Genomic DNA, 17766 nt, shown 5'->3' with positions numbered 1-17766 from the left:
GTATTCATTACCTATTGATAAATAACACCCTGTCTCACACCTGAGTGGCTTAAAACAATAAAAAATATTTTTTATCCTTCACAGTTTCTGTGGGTCAGGAACTTGGGAATAAAATAGGCTGTACAATCCGGATCAGATTTCTCATGAGTTCCAGTCAGATTTTGGCTGAGGTAGCAGTAATCTTAAGCCTTCGATGGGGCTAAAAGATCTTTTTGCAAGGTGGCTCACTCGATGTCTGTCAAATTGGTGCTTGTTATGAGTGCTGAGTGGGAGGACTCGGCTTTCTTTCTGCTACACGGGCTGTTCTACAGGGCTGCTTGGGTATCCCCATGACTTGGTGCTGCCTTCTTCCAAAGCAAGTCATCCAAGAGAACAAGGAGAAAGCTGTAATGTCTGTTATGCCCTACCTTGGAAGTTAAAAAAAAAAAAAAAAAAGGATAATAGGACTAAAATGAAAGTATGGTTGCTAATTTTCATGTATCCCTTAAGATTGTATTTGTTTGTTTTGGCTGGGTTTGAGGGTCAGAGTATGTCGGAATCATTTTATGTGATTGATTTTCTGAAACCCTGGAAAAGTGGAGATAATCAGAAGCTGGAACTGTTGAAGAGAGACCACAGAAACACAGGTCATTTGTGTCCAAGTGAGTATGCATGGCCCACAGGTAGGAGACAGCCATCTTGACTGAGTCTACCCAGGACCCAGAGAAGTTCTGGCACTTTAACGACTGAAGTCTTAGTTCCTCCAGACTCAGCATTGTGAGCTAGTGGTTGATGCTTTTGTGAGTGGCGGTGGAGGTGTGCCTTCACCTACAGCTTCATGGGCAGGAGACAAAGGCAAATGAAAGCAGAAACAAAAGAAGCAAATCCGGGGCAGTGCAGCATGGGTATGCTTCTGACAAGTGGGTGCACAATCATATGTGATGGAGGCTTTTGGGGATGTCTACAGATGGTTGGAGGACAATCTGAATGGTGTTCTTCCTGGTAATCAAGCCAATGGTGCCTCATGTCATCACAACTTAGGTATAAAATGAAGTACGACCTTATTTCTAGATGATTATCATTAATCCATTTGATATTTTTTTATAAATCACAACCAGCATTTTCTAATCAGCACCCAAAGAGATTATCAAGAGTTTGGTTCCCTCACAAGAACATCCACAGCAAGCATTCAAACAAACTGTGGTTGAACTAAAAGGTGCTATAGCATTTATTCCAATTATTATTAATAAACCTTGTTTTATTTCCCAGACTTTCAAACAGGCAGAAAATAAAATCCCTATGTTTCTAAATGCCCATTACAGGGGTCTTAGATTGAAAATTATATCTGTCCAAATTGTAAGTAATCTGCAAAATTTTATTTCTATCAACTGTTTTCAGAGTTAGAACACCCAGAAGCATCCACACACCACAAAGCTGCCATTTTGTTTTTGACCATTTCTCAGCTTACAAAATAGCAACTAGAACTACTTTCTGTATCTCAACTGGCACTAAAATGGAGATACACTTGGGCTGGAATTGCAGTTGGAAATGGAATTCTTGCCATGAACTAATAAACCATTGGAAACATGGAGGATTGGAATGTGAATGAAATTGCAGAGGCCCCAAGCACTGCGGTACTGTGCATTCACACATCTCATGGGAAGAAGCTAATTCCATGAAATGAGTCCCTACCATCCAGGTGCTCCCATGGCTTAGATGTGGGATTGGGTTCCTGGAAGACAGTTATTAAATGGCCAGCCCCGCTCTTCTTTGCAAGAGTTGCATTTTTGGTTATTGAGATTATGGCATGCTAAAATATTTGAGTTTGCTTAAATTTCAGCAGCTTTATTTTGTAGCAGCAGGGACCTACTTTGTCTGAGCCAGCATTCTCCTTTATGAGACTCTAGTGGAATTGTGAATACAGGTAAATGGTCACTTCTAATGGGGATAATGATAAAAATGCAATTAAAATTCTCTCTAGTCCACAAACTTGTCTCACCATGTAGTTTGTTTCTCAAGTGTTTTGAAAAAAGAAAGTTATATAAATGCTCAATAACTGCCTGAAATGCCAAGGTCTCTAGGTAGGAGAAAGAATAACCAAAACAAACTGGAAAAGATCCCATAGGAAGTGGAAGATAAATCCCATTTTAATTTCATTAAGAATGACAAAGTGAAAGTAATGATTAGTCATGATAGCTTGTTATTATGCAATTAACTGGGATCACTATTCAGATATTCTATTTACATTATGAAATATCCCAATAGGCATAAACAAAAGCTAACATACAATCTTTGTCCTCATGTGATAGCTCAAGAAATGCTTAATATTGTCCTCATAGCTTGGGGACTACCTGACTCAATTACAAGCTGTCTTTTGCACAATGGAAAGCATCAGATAATTGAATCACGAGTCATAGCTGAGCTGAAACTTGGGAAAGCACCATGGAATATTTGAAAAATTTAAATTAAGCAAAATTCCTTAATGTTGGGAAGAATATAACATCTGTGAGAACTTTTGAAGAAAAAATATTTAGAGTAAATAAGTTGGAAAAAACTAAACTTAAAAAATAGTTTTGAGGCTGTCCATGGTGGCTCATGCCTATAATCCCAGAACTTTGGGAGGTTGAGGCTGGAGGATTGCTTGAGGCCTCCTGGAGTTTGAGACAAGCCTTGGCAAGATAGTGAGACCCCCATCTCTACCAAAAATACAAAAATTAGTCAGGCATGGTGGCGTGTGCCTGTAGTCCCAGCTACCTGGGAGGCTGAGATGGAGGATGGCTTGAGCTCTGGAGTTCCAGGTTGCAGTGAGCACAGATTGCACCACTGCACTTCAGTCTGGGCAATAGAGTGAGACCCTGTCTCTAAAAAATAATAATAATAAAATGTTGGCCGGGTGTGGTGGCTCGCGCCTGTAATCCCAGCAGTTTGGGAGGCTGAGGTGGATAGATCATGAGGTCAAGAGATCGAGACCATCCTGGCCAACATGGTGAAACCCCGTCTCTACTAAAATTACAAAAATTAGCTGGGCATGGTGGCATGTGCCTGTAGTCCCAGCTACTTGGGAGGCTGAGGCAGGAGAATCACTTGAAACCGGGAGGCAGAGGTTGCAGTGAGCCGAGATCACGCCACTTCACTCCAGCCTGGGTGACAGGGTGGGACTCCATTTCAAAAAGAAAAAAAATTACTTTCTGTATTCTATAAATAAATGATTCCTAGTTGGGAAGTGGAGTTAGTTTTGAGTTCGTATGTGTTTACTGCAATCAGTCCATACTGTTTTTTAAACATTATTTCATATATCAATGGCCAACTTTACCTTCTAGGTAAAGTTAGACCTCATCTCAAAAAAAAAAAAAAAAAGTTTTGCGAGGTTTTGTGGGAAATTACCAAGTTTGAAAATAATGTCGTCTTTACCTCACATATTTTTTTCATGATACTTGCAAATGGCAAGAGACTATACCTGCCAGCAATTTGCTATTTTACTTTCTGTTTTAGTGTCTATGTTTGATATGAAAAAAATCTATGCTTTACCTCCATATTGTTTAAAATTTTTAAAAGCAATGTAGGATTCTATTGTTATTTGTTAAACTAACAAAATATATAGACAGTTTAAAAATTCTGATGCCATTGGGTTAGGAATTAAGGTAGTAGATGAGGGTTGAGTGGCGAATAAATTTGTGTTTCATATTTTCTCATTTCTTCTCTGTGGGTCCTTGGCTGACAGAATGGTTCCCTTGGTCTAATTTTTCTCATGGTTAACACAAGCAGGAAATGCTCAATGTTTAAAAAGGAGGATTGAAGGGCGAGTGAGTGCTCTACCAGTGTCGTCTACCAGAAACTCATCCCCAGTGCAGGGGATGCCCCAAGGTAAGGTGACATTACATCACAAAGGGGTGGCTTGATCTAACTGGCAAGGCCCAATGCTGTTTGCTTAGGATACATAGCATGCTGTGTGCATTTCTGCCTGGCACATAGTAGGCACTTGATAAATATTTATTAATAGGATTTATCTAGCCTGAGACTTCTTTGAGGTTAGAGATGACATTTATCTTTATAGCATGCAATGAACTCATGGTATTTAATGATTTATTGAATCATTGTCACATTAATTTATGATTGACTTTTAGAGAGGATATCAATCATGGAGAATAATGAGACATTATTTATGGAAGATGCCTTAATTTTTAAAATAAAAAGCTCCTAAGTAGAGGGTATTATATTTTGTGTTGTTTTGTTTTATTTTTGATACAGGGTCTCACATTGTCACCCAGGCTGGAGGGCAGTGGCTTGATCGTGGTTCACTGCAGCCTTGACTTCCCGGGCTCAAGCAATCCTCCCTTCTCAGCCTCTCAAGTAGCTGGGACTATAGGCACATGCCACCACACCCAGGTAACTTTAAAAAAAAAAAAAAAAAAACTTTTTTAAGGCTGGGGCCTTGCTATGTTGCCCAGCCTGTTCTCAAGTTCCTGACCTCAAGTGATCCTCCTGCATCAGCCTCCTGAGGCACTGGGATTACAGGCATGAGCCACTATGCCTGTCCTGAGGTATTATATTTTAAACTGTGGCCAAGTCAGGAGAGAAGCAAACATATAATTGCAGTATGTGAATCATCTTTAGTTTTGAGCAAAACTATTAGACAGCCTTATTGCCCTTTAGGTTATATTGTAAGGAAGAGTTAGAGAAAGGTATTGTTTTCAGAAGAATTGCCTCTGCGCAAAAGTCCTAGCCATTTATGAGGGCTGAGTCCTGAGGGAAGATCTATCATTTCCTGCATTTTGGGAGAAATCCCATGATAGGCCACCATGCCCCTGAACTCAATGATGGTTTCAAATAGAGCATCTGAACCCTGCAGTTTTAAGAGCAGGAGAGAGAAGTGGTGCTGCTGTTGGTGTCCCAAGGTTATCGTGCCACAAGCTCTTGTATGCTGGGCAGCTTTAAGAGAGTACAGTGATTTACAGTCATCGGGAGAGAAAGGTCAATTTGAGGGAGTATAGATTTCCCATTCATCACCATACTTTATAACCTTGTTGGTGATTTTATTTTCAGATATCAAACTAGTCATTTTGGTTTTGTTAATGCTTTTCCTCGGCTGATATCTTTTTCTGACATAAACAAGGGCGAGCTGTGTTTGCCTGACATTGTGCTCTTTTATTTCAGCTATTTCAGATGGGAAAGCTGACACCATGGTCAACAATGAAGAAGCATTTATTAATCGACTTGGGGTAGTCTGGCTTTTACATTGAAGCCCTCTGCCTCCACCTCCTCCTCCTCCCTTTCTCTATGCCTCTCCCAACCTCCATCATTTTCAAGAGTCTGAGAGGATCTATGGAATCAAAAGAGCTGGATGTCACCAGGGAGATGGCACAGGAAGGAAGAAAGGCATCTTGGGAAGTATATAAAGAAGTCGTTTCACAGCTTACAGAGGCACAACCGCAATTCTCCCTCAGACCTCAGACTTAGAACTTTGTGCCTGTGAAGTATAATAACCATAGGAAATCGTCAAAGGTCATTACACTTTGCTAAGAAACCCTAGGTAAATGCATAAAGTCAAAAATGTTTGTAACTTGTATGTAGATTAGCCTATTGGGTCATTAAACATAATTTGTTAATATCAAATATATATTGCTATAAATAAAACAATGCTATATGCTATATAGGGCATATATTTCTCTTTTGTTACATCATAATCTCAATTATAATATGACAGTTTATTAAAAAACAGTTTCCAAATAGTGAACTATATAAGATACAGATTTCATTCCATAATGCGCTTTATTATTTTCATTTAACCGTTTTCTCATCCTCACGATATTCTGGCATTGGAATACATGGATTACTGCTGCATGGTGTGGACTCTACATTACTGTCTGGTTGAGATTTGTGTTTGACTTGTTCATCACTTAAACTTCCAGGGCCTAGCACAGTGACTGGCACAGTAAGCATTTCTTTTTTCAGAAGTAAACATTTATTTGCCAAAGAAAATCTGTCAAAAGTTTTTGTGTGCTCTCAGAATTCTGGATGGAAAATCTGTGGGTATCTCTCCAGATCTGGCTGTCCCAGGCTATCCCAGGCTGTCACTTAACTTTATCTAAAACCAGTCTCAGTCTCTTCCTCTTTCCTCTTCCTCCCTTCCCTGTTTTTGACTGATACTATTTTCTCTGGGATGCTGAGATGGAAAGTTCATAGTCACATGTGAGCCCCACCTCCATGCACAGTGTAGCAAATCAATAAAAATCTTTTATGATTTTTTTTACAAATGCTCCTTGCATTCGAAATGTTAATTTCTTTAGACTTTCTTTAGACTTTCTCCATTTTAATAATTTGTTGGTTGACTTTTCTATTTTGCCTCTTCTATTTTTATCCTGACACTTCCTGTTCAAGGCCCTACAGTCAAGGAGTAAAGGTCAACACTGTGATCTGCATCTAGGGTCTTCCAAGGCTAACTCCACAGGTCCCACGCACACCCTCTGTAACTCTCTGCCTGCCCATTTCTACTTGGTACTTTGCTAAACTGGTGCCCTACCAGAGATGCCCAGGCTGCTCCAGTTTGTCTCAAGCACTCTAGAAGAAACATTATGGTGAGCAGCATGAACCTCGACCAGACAGACCTCAGTTCATAGACCCAGCTCTACTCCTTTACCATTTAACCTCTATCCCTTTTACTCTAAGTTAACATTTTCAGGACCTGGGAAGCAGCCTGTACAATTTGGCTTTTATGAGATTTGACTTCAGTTTTAGCTCCTGTCCTGAAACTAGAAAAAAATTTAAAGTCTCCCATGTTCTTGAGTGGTTCTTATAGTTCTCCTTGAAGAGGTCCTTCACATCCCTTGTAAGTTGTATTCCTAGGTATTTTATTCTCTTAGTAGCAATTGTGAATGGGCGTTCACTCATAATTTGGCTATTATTGGTGTATAGATATGCTTGTGGTTTTTGCACATTGATTTTGTATCCTGAGACTTTGCTAAAGTTTCTTATCAGCTTAAGGAGATTTTGGGCTGAGACGGTGGGGTTTTCTAAATACACAATCATGTCATCTGCAAACAGAGACAATTTGACTTCCTCTTTTCCTATTTGAATACTCTTTATTTCTTTCTCTTGCCTGATTGCCCTGGCCAGAACTTCCAATACTAGGTTGGAGTGGTGAGAGAGGGTATCCTTGTCTTGTGCTGGTTTTCAAAGGGAATGCTTCCAGTGTTTGCCCATTTAGTATGATATTGCTGTAGGTTTGTTATAAATAGCTCTCATTATTTTGAGATACGTTCCATCGATACCTAGTTCACTGAGAGTTTTCAGAATGAAGGGGTGTTGAATTTTGTCAAAGTCCTTTCTGCATCTATTGAGATAATCGTGTGGTTTTTGTCATTGGTTCTGCTTATGTGATGGATTATATTTATTGATTTGCGTATGTTGAACAGCCTTGCATCCCAGGTATGAAGCCAACTTGATCATGGTGGATAAGCTTTTTGATGTGCTGCTGGATTTGGTTTTCCAGTATTTTATTGAGGATTTTCACATTGATGTTCATTACGGACATTGGCCTGAAATTTTCTTTTTATTGTGTCTCTGCCAGGTTTTGGTATCAGGATGATGCTGGCCTCATAAAATGAGTTAGGGAGGATTCCCTCTCTATCTATTATTTGGAATAGTTTCAGAAGGAATGGTACTAGCTCCTCTTTGTGCCTCTGGCTGTGAATCCATCTGGTCCTGGACTTTTTTTGGTTGGTAGGCTATTAATTACTGCCTCAATTTCAGACCTTGTTATTGGTCTATTCAGGGATTTGACTTCTTCCTGGTTTAGACTTGGGAGGGTGTATGTGTCCAGAAATTTATCAATTTCTTCCAGATTTTCTAGTTTATTTGGGTAGAGGTGTTTATAGTATTATCTGATGGTAGTTTGTATTTCTGTGGGATCAGTGGTGATATCCTCTTTATCTTTTTTTATTGCATCTATTTGGTTCTTCTCTCTTTTCTTCTTTATTAGTCAACTAGCAGTCTACCTATTTTGTCGATCTTTTCAAAAATCCAGCTCCTGGATTCATTGATTTTTTGAAGGTTTTTTTGGTGTCTCTATCTCCTTCAGTTCTGCTCTGATTTTAGTTATTTTTTGTCTTCTGCTAGCTTTTGAATTTGTTTGCTCTTGCTTCTCTAGTTCTTTTAATTTTGATATTAGGGTGAAATTTTAAAATGAAAAAATTACTGATACTATGCCAGAGGTGAAATACAGCAATATACAGGTTTGCATTCTCTGATATTTCTTACAGACTTGGGGTAAGTGTTTGGTTCTAACCTTGTCTTGTATTGGCGAGGGTGGCTGTGTGCACTTCCAGGACTGCCCCACTCACAGTCTGCAGGGCAGCACTCTGGCATGGTGACCGTCTGAGGAAACTCTCATGGGCCAAGTTGTTCCCGTGAAGACCACTGCTGTGTGACAATCAGCTGGTATGTTTAGCCATGGGGTGACTGCTCTCCACTTCTGACATGTCCCTGCTATTACAGCCACCTGTTACAGATCCAGTGGCTTTGATTGTTCCTGAACACACTGACATTCACAGAGGAGTTTGGGGACTGGCCCCATAGGTGCCAGTAATAGCTGATCCTTCAGCAGAGTGCCTGGCTCACATAAAAACCTGTCGAAAGGAAGAGAAGAATCTCTTCTTTGAGATTCTTCCACCTATTTGCCACTCAGCCTCCTCGGGCTGTGCAAAGCGACACTCAGTGGATCTTTGCTGAGGAGGTGCTCACACTTCTGTGATGAAGGATGGCCAGTGCCATCCCAAAGAAAGGATGATTGTCACCACAGCCCTGCTGTCTTTCTAGTCTCCGTGCAACTCTAGACACGAGCATCCCTTCCCTCAGGGACTCGCTGCTTGTTCCTTGTGGCAAGACACCACAACCGTGTCCCAGTGTGCTGACATTAGGCCCCGAGCTGACTCAGTAAAACTATCTAGGCTTATTAATGACAAGTGAATACTCTGATTCCCAGATGAAGCTGAAGTGTAAGTTATGGTGTCCTAGGTTTTTACATTTTGTGGGAAATGACAAAGTGATGCTGATTTTTGTTTTTGCCAAATAAGGGCACTAACAAAAATTTACTATCTTGCATTCTATTTTTTTTCCAATGAAAAATAGCTTATAGTTTCTGCATAAAAAGATGTTATTAAGTTGAACAGATTTATCTTTGGGATTATTATTTTTCTTAGTTCACTGAGGCTGGGTGAAATGTTAGTCAGGAATTGGCTCTCATCATTCATCCTGAGTTTGGAAACCACTGTTATATGAAACTCGTTAATTCAGTGGACATATTCTTGAAGGTCCTCTTTCAAGTGCTTTAATTTGAGAGGACTGAAGAAGGTCACAGCTATGGTGCTACTTCTTCCTCTTCCCTCTACCTATACATATCCTTATGATACATTTAAGCAGTTACTTGTCTTGTACTGTCCTCTAATGACTTCATATATGGATATCCTGTCTCTTGCAACCAGACTCTAATGCCAGGTAAATAGAAGGTACTGAAGAACTAATTTTACAAATGTATTTCTATAGTATACACCAACCAGCAGGCTGTTTAAGGCTGTTCAGACATTTGTGTGTCTATGTGTGTGTTTAAATGTTTTGGAAGTCTTTTGGAATCATCAATGTGAAAAGTGCACATTTTTGAAGAATTAATTGAGCTTTGTAGAGTAAGAAAATAAGCCTTTGGAGTCAAGTCTCCACCTTCATCTGCATTTCCTGATGAGGCTGCAAGATTAAAATACCAGTTGAGTAGACGTGGCCCTGCATTTGAAGTATATATAAAGTCTCTCTTCATTTTTGATGATATAGTAATAATGTAGCATGTAGCAAGGTAGTTGAGGTGCTCCCACAAAATATCAGAATTGTTTTTCATTTTAATGTACTTTTTTTAACTTAAAAAAACCATAAAATGTTTCTCAGAGTGACAGTCAAGCTTTAATATTTATGACTTTCTGATTGCTCTAGCAGTTTAGAAAAAAAAAATAAAAATGAGCCCTGAAGTAAAATTTGAGTGGAAAAGATTAAAATTCAGAATTATGGACTTTTTTTCAGTTGAATAAATATTCACTTTTTCCTGGAAGTTTTATGTGCCAACCCCAGTTTCTCCATATTTGACAATCCTTGAAAAAGTACTTAATTTCTTTCTTGAAAATATATGAACAGTTTTATTTTCTTGAAAATAGGTCCTTTTGGATCAGCACAACATTCCCCTACAAGCTTTTACACTCCACTTTAGACTACGAAGCAAGCATACACACCCATTGTCTTGCAAGGATGGTTCTTTTCAGAGCACAAGCGGGGGAGCATATGAGTGAATAAAAGTGGATACATGAGAGAATATTATTATCTTTAGGATATTTTAAACTGCTATCATTTATTATATCTACCAGGCTGATTGGTGACATGTGCTCTAAATTGTTCAATCATTTACTTTCCTGTGAACTATTGTTTTCTGATTCATATGTCTTAAGTCTTATGACTAAATCAAACCATATTTCCTTACCCAAATGCAGCTCTTTAATTACTTTATGATTTTGTGACTGCTTTTTCCCTTCAAATAGTGTATTTCGACAGCTACTTAGAGGAATATGTTATTAGCATCTAATTAAAATTTTAATTTAGTTAGAGAAAGCAGGAATATTACTACAGGTTGGGCATCCGTAATCTGAAAATACAAAATCCAAAATGCTCCAAAATCCAAAACTCTTTGAGTGCTAACATGGTGCCACAAGTAGAAAATTCCACACATAAGTACTAACACAAATTTGGTTTCATGAACAAAATTATTAAAAATATTGTATAAAATTACCTTCAGGCCATGTATATAAGGTGTATATGAAACATAAATGAATTTTGTGTTTAGACTTGGGTCTTATCCCCAAGATATCTCATTATGTATATGTGAACATCCCAAAATCTGGAAAAAATCTGAAAATCTGGGAAAAAATCTGAAAATCTGAAACACTCTTGGTCCTAGGCAGTTTGGATGAGGGATACTCAGCCTGTATTTCCATTCAAGGTGTGTGTAAGGTAATGTTATTACTAGAAGCTCTAATTGCTGTTAAAGAATATGGATGTGGCTAAAGAAAAATGGACAGTTGATGAATACTCTCAGAAAGGGAATAAGGAAGAACAACTCCCCCCGCCCCACAAAGATTCACTGTAAAAGAAAATTTTGTTATACTCATTAAAAAGTATTTAAGTTTTAGTAACAACTTAAATCTCCAGCATTTTCCTCTCTTAGCTTTCCTGATTAATTAATTCTTTCAACAAATATCTGAGTGTTCCCTCAGCCCCGTTTTAGGTTCTGGGAGTACAGCGGTAACTAACACAGACCAAAGATCTACCCTTGTGTTACTGATACTCTAATGATTCCTGGTGGATTCGTTTATTTATTTTTACGAAAGCTTGTTATGTGAGCCTTATATAAAAGATCAAATAGTTATATCTTGCAGCCTTAGTAAAAGAACCAAAATGAATAATTCAGGATTTGATTTCTAGGGTAGCAGTGTGATAAAATTCTCTTTTTCTAGATTTGGATTCTGAGCAGTAGCAGGTACATATTGTGGTGACAAAAACTGACCCAGCCCTGAAGAAAGTAATATAGAAAGCAGAGAAATTGTCAGGATTGTTTGGAGATGGTATTGTGAGTCTGTTCTCCTAAACATGCATAAAAATATTTCAAACAGCAGAAGAGAAGAGCATCTTTGCATCTGGTTTACAAGAAAGGTTTTATTCAAAACAATATTGGAAAAAAATCTTAGACTGAGCCAATTTTGAAATGTTGAGGATGGGGCAAAATTTGAGGCAGAGCTGGCCCTACTTATAAAAGAGAAGAAGGCAGAGTTTGGACATCCACCTTTGCCCATCTCCCATTTACCCCTTTTTCCATCTGACTTATTACAGATCCTGCTACACTCCATGTGGGTGGAGAGAACTGGCTGCCCCAGGTTCGCGGACCTGCTCTGCTTTTGGCATTCATGTGAGCATGAACAACCACCTAGTTCAGACTTCATTTTCCCATCTACAAAAATAAAGATAAGAACACAGACCTCAGAAGCTAATGATGAAGATTAAATATAATGTATGTGAAAATACTTTGAAACAATTTGTAACAAGAAATAGCATTATAGTTAATACTTCTTTAAGCAATGGAAATAAGACTCTGAGAAGCAGAGGAGCTCTCTATACACTGGAGAGCTTTTCTCAGACTGTGCCATGGGCAAGGTTGGTTACTCTGGTTTCAGAAAGCCATATCAACCCCAGTCTGTTCTGATGCTGAGTTACTCACTCTTGCCAGGCTTGTCCCAGATGGAACTTTGTATGGAACGTACTTCCTGTAGATATGACCAACTCTAGAACATGGAACATCAAACATTTCTCCTCCACACATCCAAACCTGAAGAGGGAAAAATAGAACAAAAGACAACAGTGAATTTCACACAAGAAAGGAATAATCAGTAGGACTCATAAACCATCTTAAAATCTCTAAAAGTCTTTAAATCAATAATTTCTACTTATTATAAATGGCTAACCAGAAAAGAAAACCACTTTTTTTTTTAAAACCTAGATTCATAAAAGTTTAAAACCAAAATACAGCTGAGTGCAGTGGTTCATGCTTATAATCCCAGTACTTTGGGAGGCCAAGGAGGGAGGATTGCTTGAGCCCAGGTGGTCACGACCAGCCTGGGCAACATGACAAAACCACATTTCTACAAAAAATACAAAAATTAGCTGTGTGTGGTGGTGTGAGCCTTCAGTCCCAGCTACTTGGGAGGCTGAGGTAGGCTTGCTGAAGTGACCTATGTTAGCACCACTGCACTTCAGCCTGGGCAACAGAGCGAGACCCTGTCTTAACAAAACAAAACCAAAACTAAAATACTAGTTCAATAAAATCCTGTTTCCATAGACAACATGTTGGCTTAAGAAAAATTCTAGTAAAATTTTGTTACAAATATTGTATTGAACTCACATTTCATGCTTAGACATCTTATTTATATAGATATTTGTTTCAATAATCTTGTAAAATCATTTGAAGAAATAACATTTGAAATTAAAATGCCAATTTAAAAATTTAACATATAAAAAGTGAAATTTTAAAAATAGGTGAATGCTTTAAAGAACACAAGCATATCATACCTTTTAAGTTGCATTCTGAAACTTGCAACAGTGCTAACCTTAAAAATCAGAGTTGCATTCTCATTTCTGCCCCCCACTGATCTTTTTCTTAGGTACAGAAAATAATCAGTTAAGATGCTGTACTTTTTTTTTTGAGATGGAGTTTCGCTCTTGTTGCCTAGGTTGGAGTGCAATGGTGTGATCTTGGCTCACTGAAACTTCTGCCTCCTGTGTTCAAGCAATTCTCCTACCTCAGCCTCCCAAGTGGCTGAGACTATAGGTGCCCACTACCACACGCTCAGCTAATTTTTTGTATTTTTAGTAGAGGCGGGGTTTCACCATGTTGGCCAGGCTTGTCTTGAACTCCTGACCTCAGGTGATCTGCCCACCTCGGCCTTCTAAAGTGTTGGGATTACAGGCATGAGCCACTGCACCTGGCCCTAGATGCTGTACTTTTATATTTAGTAACAAAAGTCATGGTTATATTTAACCATGACTACCTTCTCAGACAGACGCACACTTAATTGTGGTTTTATATAACAGATCTTCTATTATAAAAGAACTAATTATCAAAACATAAATCCAGGCTTCATATAGGCTATAGTCTTAGCTATTTTTATTGTAAGATAAATGATTATAAAAAGAGATACTCTGATGGTTAATTTTATGACTCAACTTGGCTGGACCATGGTGCCCAGATACTTGGTCAAACACTATTCTGGATCTTTCTGTGAAGGTGTTTTTTGCATTCCATTAACATTTGAAATCAGTGGACTTTGAGTAAAGTGAATTACCTTCCATGATGTGGATGGGCCTCATTCAATTGGATGAAGATGTTAATAGAACAAAGTCTGCCTTTTACTGAGAAAGAAGGAATTCTGCCAGCAGAATCCCTGGGTCTCCAGCTTGCCCACCTACTCTGAAGATTGTGGACTTACCAAGCTTCCACAATCATGTGAACCAATTCCTTAAAATTAATCTCTCTCTCCTCTTGGTTTGGTTTCTCTGAGTAATACAGATACAGTAATACAGTAATACAGGGGTCTCTGAGACCCCTGAGTAATACAGATACATATCTTGATTTGAAGTGTAATATTGAAAGAGAGAAAGAGAAATGCTTATGTTTTCCTTTATATTTGCTTCCAACTTCTTTCACTAAGAGGAATGACACCCAAGTGAGAATCGTTGAACAAATGGTGATTAAGGTCAATGGAAGTCCAGGAAGGAAGAAGTGCAATTATTAAAGCAACATTCAGTTACTATAATTGAGTTCAGAATTACTCATAGTATTAATTCAACTTGATGGGATATTTATTAACGATTTGGATCAAGCCTTCAGAAATATGTGTGGGTGATATAAAGCTGGTAAGGGCAGTGGACAGTCTAAACTACATTATCAACATCTGGAAAGATCTCCACAGGCTGGAGCTCTATAACACTGAACATAAAAAGGCAACAATAAACACCTGTCCCAGGATCTTAAGAAATCAACTCTTCCACAGCAGGAAGTGTGGAAAAAGACTGAGTAGCACAAAACACACATCATTAACATACTATGGAGAATTTAGGGACCAAAGATCTAGATGTATCTGCAGGCCTGAAGTCTTTTGCTAATTTCTGGATAAATGCTTTATATTTCCTTCTAAAGGGAATTTTAAAGTTGAAAAGTGATGTGAACTCTGTCTTAGGAGAGGCAATTGAAAGAACTAAACATGTGTAGTTCTGATAAGATAAAATTCAGAGATAGCCTTTTCAAAGAACCTAATATTTGGAAGAGATGTTTTGTAGAGCCTTTAGGAGATAGAACCAGGATTAATTGCATATAGCTATAAGGGGGCAGATTTCAACCTAGTAGGAAGAAATTTCTAATAAAATGATTAAAGATAGAATGGACTTCCCGTATCATTAGATGTGTTGAAATCTGCAGCAGATGACACTGGAGATAAACACATGACTCGAATGGACATTTGATCTAGCTGATAATTTAAGGCAATTCTACAGCACAAGTTAGCATTTATGAAAGCTAATTATGCCCTTTTCATTAATTATTTCATGTAATGCTCACAATTCAGTGACAGACTTTACTGTTTCCCCAATTATGAAGGTGGGAAAATGGCAGCCTAGAGACGCTGAGTAGCTTGTTCAAAGCCACATAACTGGCCACTTCCAGAACTGAGATTTGAAAACTTAGTAGTCTAACTTCAGTGTCCACGTGTTTAATTGATATTGTATCTACAGATTATGCAAACTATTTCTGTAAAGGGCTAGATAATAAATACTTTTGCCTTTGTAGGTCATATGGTGTCTTTTGGAACTCCTCAAATCTGCTAACAAATAGGCATGGCGTATTTCAGTTAAACCTTGCTTACAAAAACTGGCAGTGGACTATTGTTTGCTGGCTCTTGTTCTATAAGGAAATTAATCCTTTCAAACACTAAAGTTCAGTGATTCTAAGATAATGTATGTGGGAGATTATAGTTTCCAAAATTAGACACCACAATATCTTCCATTGCACATACCCCTCTGCAATGTGACCTTGGTAACCAACTTTCCATTAGCGGATCGGTCTATGTCTCCTCTCTTTGAATTAGGGTGGGCTTATGAATTCTTAGACCAGTAGAGTACAACAGAAGTGGTTGAAGATAGGTCATAAAAGGCACATAGCCTGTCCTCTGGGGCATTTGTGTTTGAAACTCTGGGCTTCCATGTGAGAAATTTGACTCTCTGAGGCTACTCCATTGTGAAAAAGTCCAAGCACCTGAGATGTCATGCATTGGGTAAACACCTTTGCTTGGAGTTTTAACTGATGACCAACATTAGCTGCCAGCGCTGTGAATAAAGATGCCTCTACGTGATTCCAGCCCCTTGCTGTTGAATCATCCCTCCGGGACTCCAGATATCACAGGGCAGAAACGAGCTATCTCCTCTGTGCCTTTTTTTGAATTTGCGGCCCACAAAATCCAAAAGCTTAATAAAACAGTTGCTTTATGGTGCTAAGCTTTGTTATGCAACAGTAGTAATTGGAACTACATATTTCTAAATCCATGATAAAGGTGAATTACTAACACCGATAACCAAAATTTATGGATCACTCATAGATTTCATCTTTTTCTATTGTACGGGATACAGAGCTAGGACTCAGCAATCTCCATGCTCCCTTCCTCCTGGGCACACAGCCAAGTTATAATTCCCAGCTCGTTTGTATTTAGATGTGACTATGTAATTGTTTCCTGCCAGTGGAATGCAAATGGAAGTCATGCGCATCACCTCTGGGCCAAAGAAATTACAAGTGGACTTCTTTCTCTACCTTATTTAGAATATATTTTTCCCTCAGAGCCTGAGTAATTGCAGAAGATACACAGGAGGATTCTGAGGCCCTAGCAGATGGTAGAATCATTAAATGGATGGGGACAGGGTTGCTGAAAACTGGGTGAAGCATTGCTCATGCCTCCTCCTCCAAATTGTGAGACAAGCAATAGAAAATTCTTATTAATGTTAAATTACCAAGATTTTGGATTTATTATAGATGTTGTTCCACCCTAATTAATAGTCATTTTTTTCTCAGCCTCTTCTGATATTTTAAATCAAATGTAGTGACTGTAATTATTTGAGAGATTACTTTAATTCTTACTCGTGCATTTTAAAGAGGTAGAATTTAAAAGTAATTAGACAACAGGTGATGGGGTGGGAAATGGGAGGGAGGAGAATGCTGGATAGTCCAGTGTATAATCAAATATCAGTGCTTATTGGTCAAAGATAAGCAAATGTCAAGGCAAAGAAACTTTCTTATCATCTGCAGCTGGGAGATAGGAATTTGTTGGCACAGCTTTTTATTTTTCACAAAAAAGTGACAATATTGATTAGCTTGTGGAGGTGGCCAATCTCTCCTGCAGGACTAGGAGATGGTGACAAGTGAGGACAAGATGTGGGATCAAGGTCTGGAGCAATGCCTTACATTTTCTGGCCTTAACCTATTCTTCACTTCATGTGATCTTGTAAAATACTTACAAAGTGAGCAGAAGTGAACTAAATGCTTCTTAGGAGAGTATTTGCAGAATGAAAACTGCCGCGAGAGAAAGTTCAATAAATCATTATTGCTTTCTGTTATGGATTGAATGTTTGTATCCACCCACCCTATCAAATTCATATGTTGAAATTTTAACCTCCAGTGTGGTGGTATTTGGAGGTAGGGAGACCCCAGAGAACTCTCTCACTGTCTTTCCACCATGTGAAGACACAATGAGTAGTTGGCAGTCTGCAACTTGGTAGAGAGCCCTCTCCGGAACCCAACAATGCTGGCACTCTGATATCAGACTTGCAGCATCCAGAACAGTGAGAAATAAATTTCTGTTATTTATAAGTCTATAGCACTTTGCTGTAGCAGCCCAAATGGGTAAGTAAGACTCTTTCCTTTTTAAGATATAGCAAAACAACCTAATAGACACACAGTAATAAAATTTCAACTAATTATTCTCACAGGGTCACTCTAACACTGTGTTTACAGATTTACGTGCATAACAGATGACCACATACTTAGTTGTTTAAAACGACATACATTTACTGTATCACAGTTCTGTAGGTCAGGAGTCCATGAGGGCTCAACAAGGCTCTCCACCACGGGTCTCACAAGGCTGAAGTCTAGGTGTCTGCTGGGTGGAG

General features: G+C 38.6%; 1 protein-coding gene and 1 long non-coding RNA gene across 3 annotated transcripts in view; one reads left to right on the top strand and one right to left on the bottom strand.

Moving 5' to 3' along the window:
* The window catches only part of GALNTL6 (polypeptide N-acetylgalactosaminyltransferase like 6), a 1265432-nt gene that overhangs the window by 101752 nt on the left and 1145914 nt on the right, over positions 1–17766 (bottom strand). For both annotated transcript variants that reach the window (XM_024246076.2, XM_024246077.2), the window contains one exon: positions 12281–12388. In XM_024246076.2, the coding sequence (XP_024101844.1) occupies positions 12281–12388 (108 nt within the window). The remainder of the gene's footprint in view (positions 1–12280; positions 12389–17766) is intronic.
* On the top strand, positions 4109–12055 carry LOC129059143 (uncharacterized). The gene is made up of 3 exons (XR_008524874.2): positions 4109–4365; positions 5134–5509; positions 11896–12055. It is a non-coding gene; the product is annotated as an uncharacterized LOC129059143 (long non-coding RNA).

Source organism: Pongo abelii, chromosome 3 (assembly GCF_028885655.2).
Source record: "Pongo abelii isolate AG06213 chromosome 3, NHGRI_mPonAbe1-v2.0_pri, whole genome shotgun sequence".
NCBI classification, from domain to species: Eukaryota; Metazoa; Chordata; class Mammalia; order Primates; family Hominidae; genus Pongo; species Pongo abelii.
This window is presented reverse-complemented; position numbering and strand designations above follow the sequence as displayed.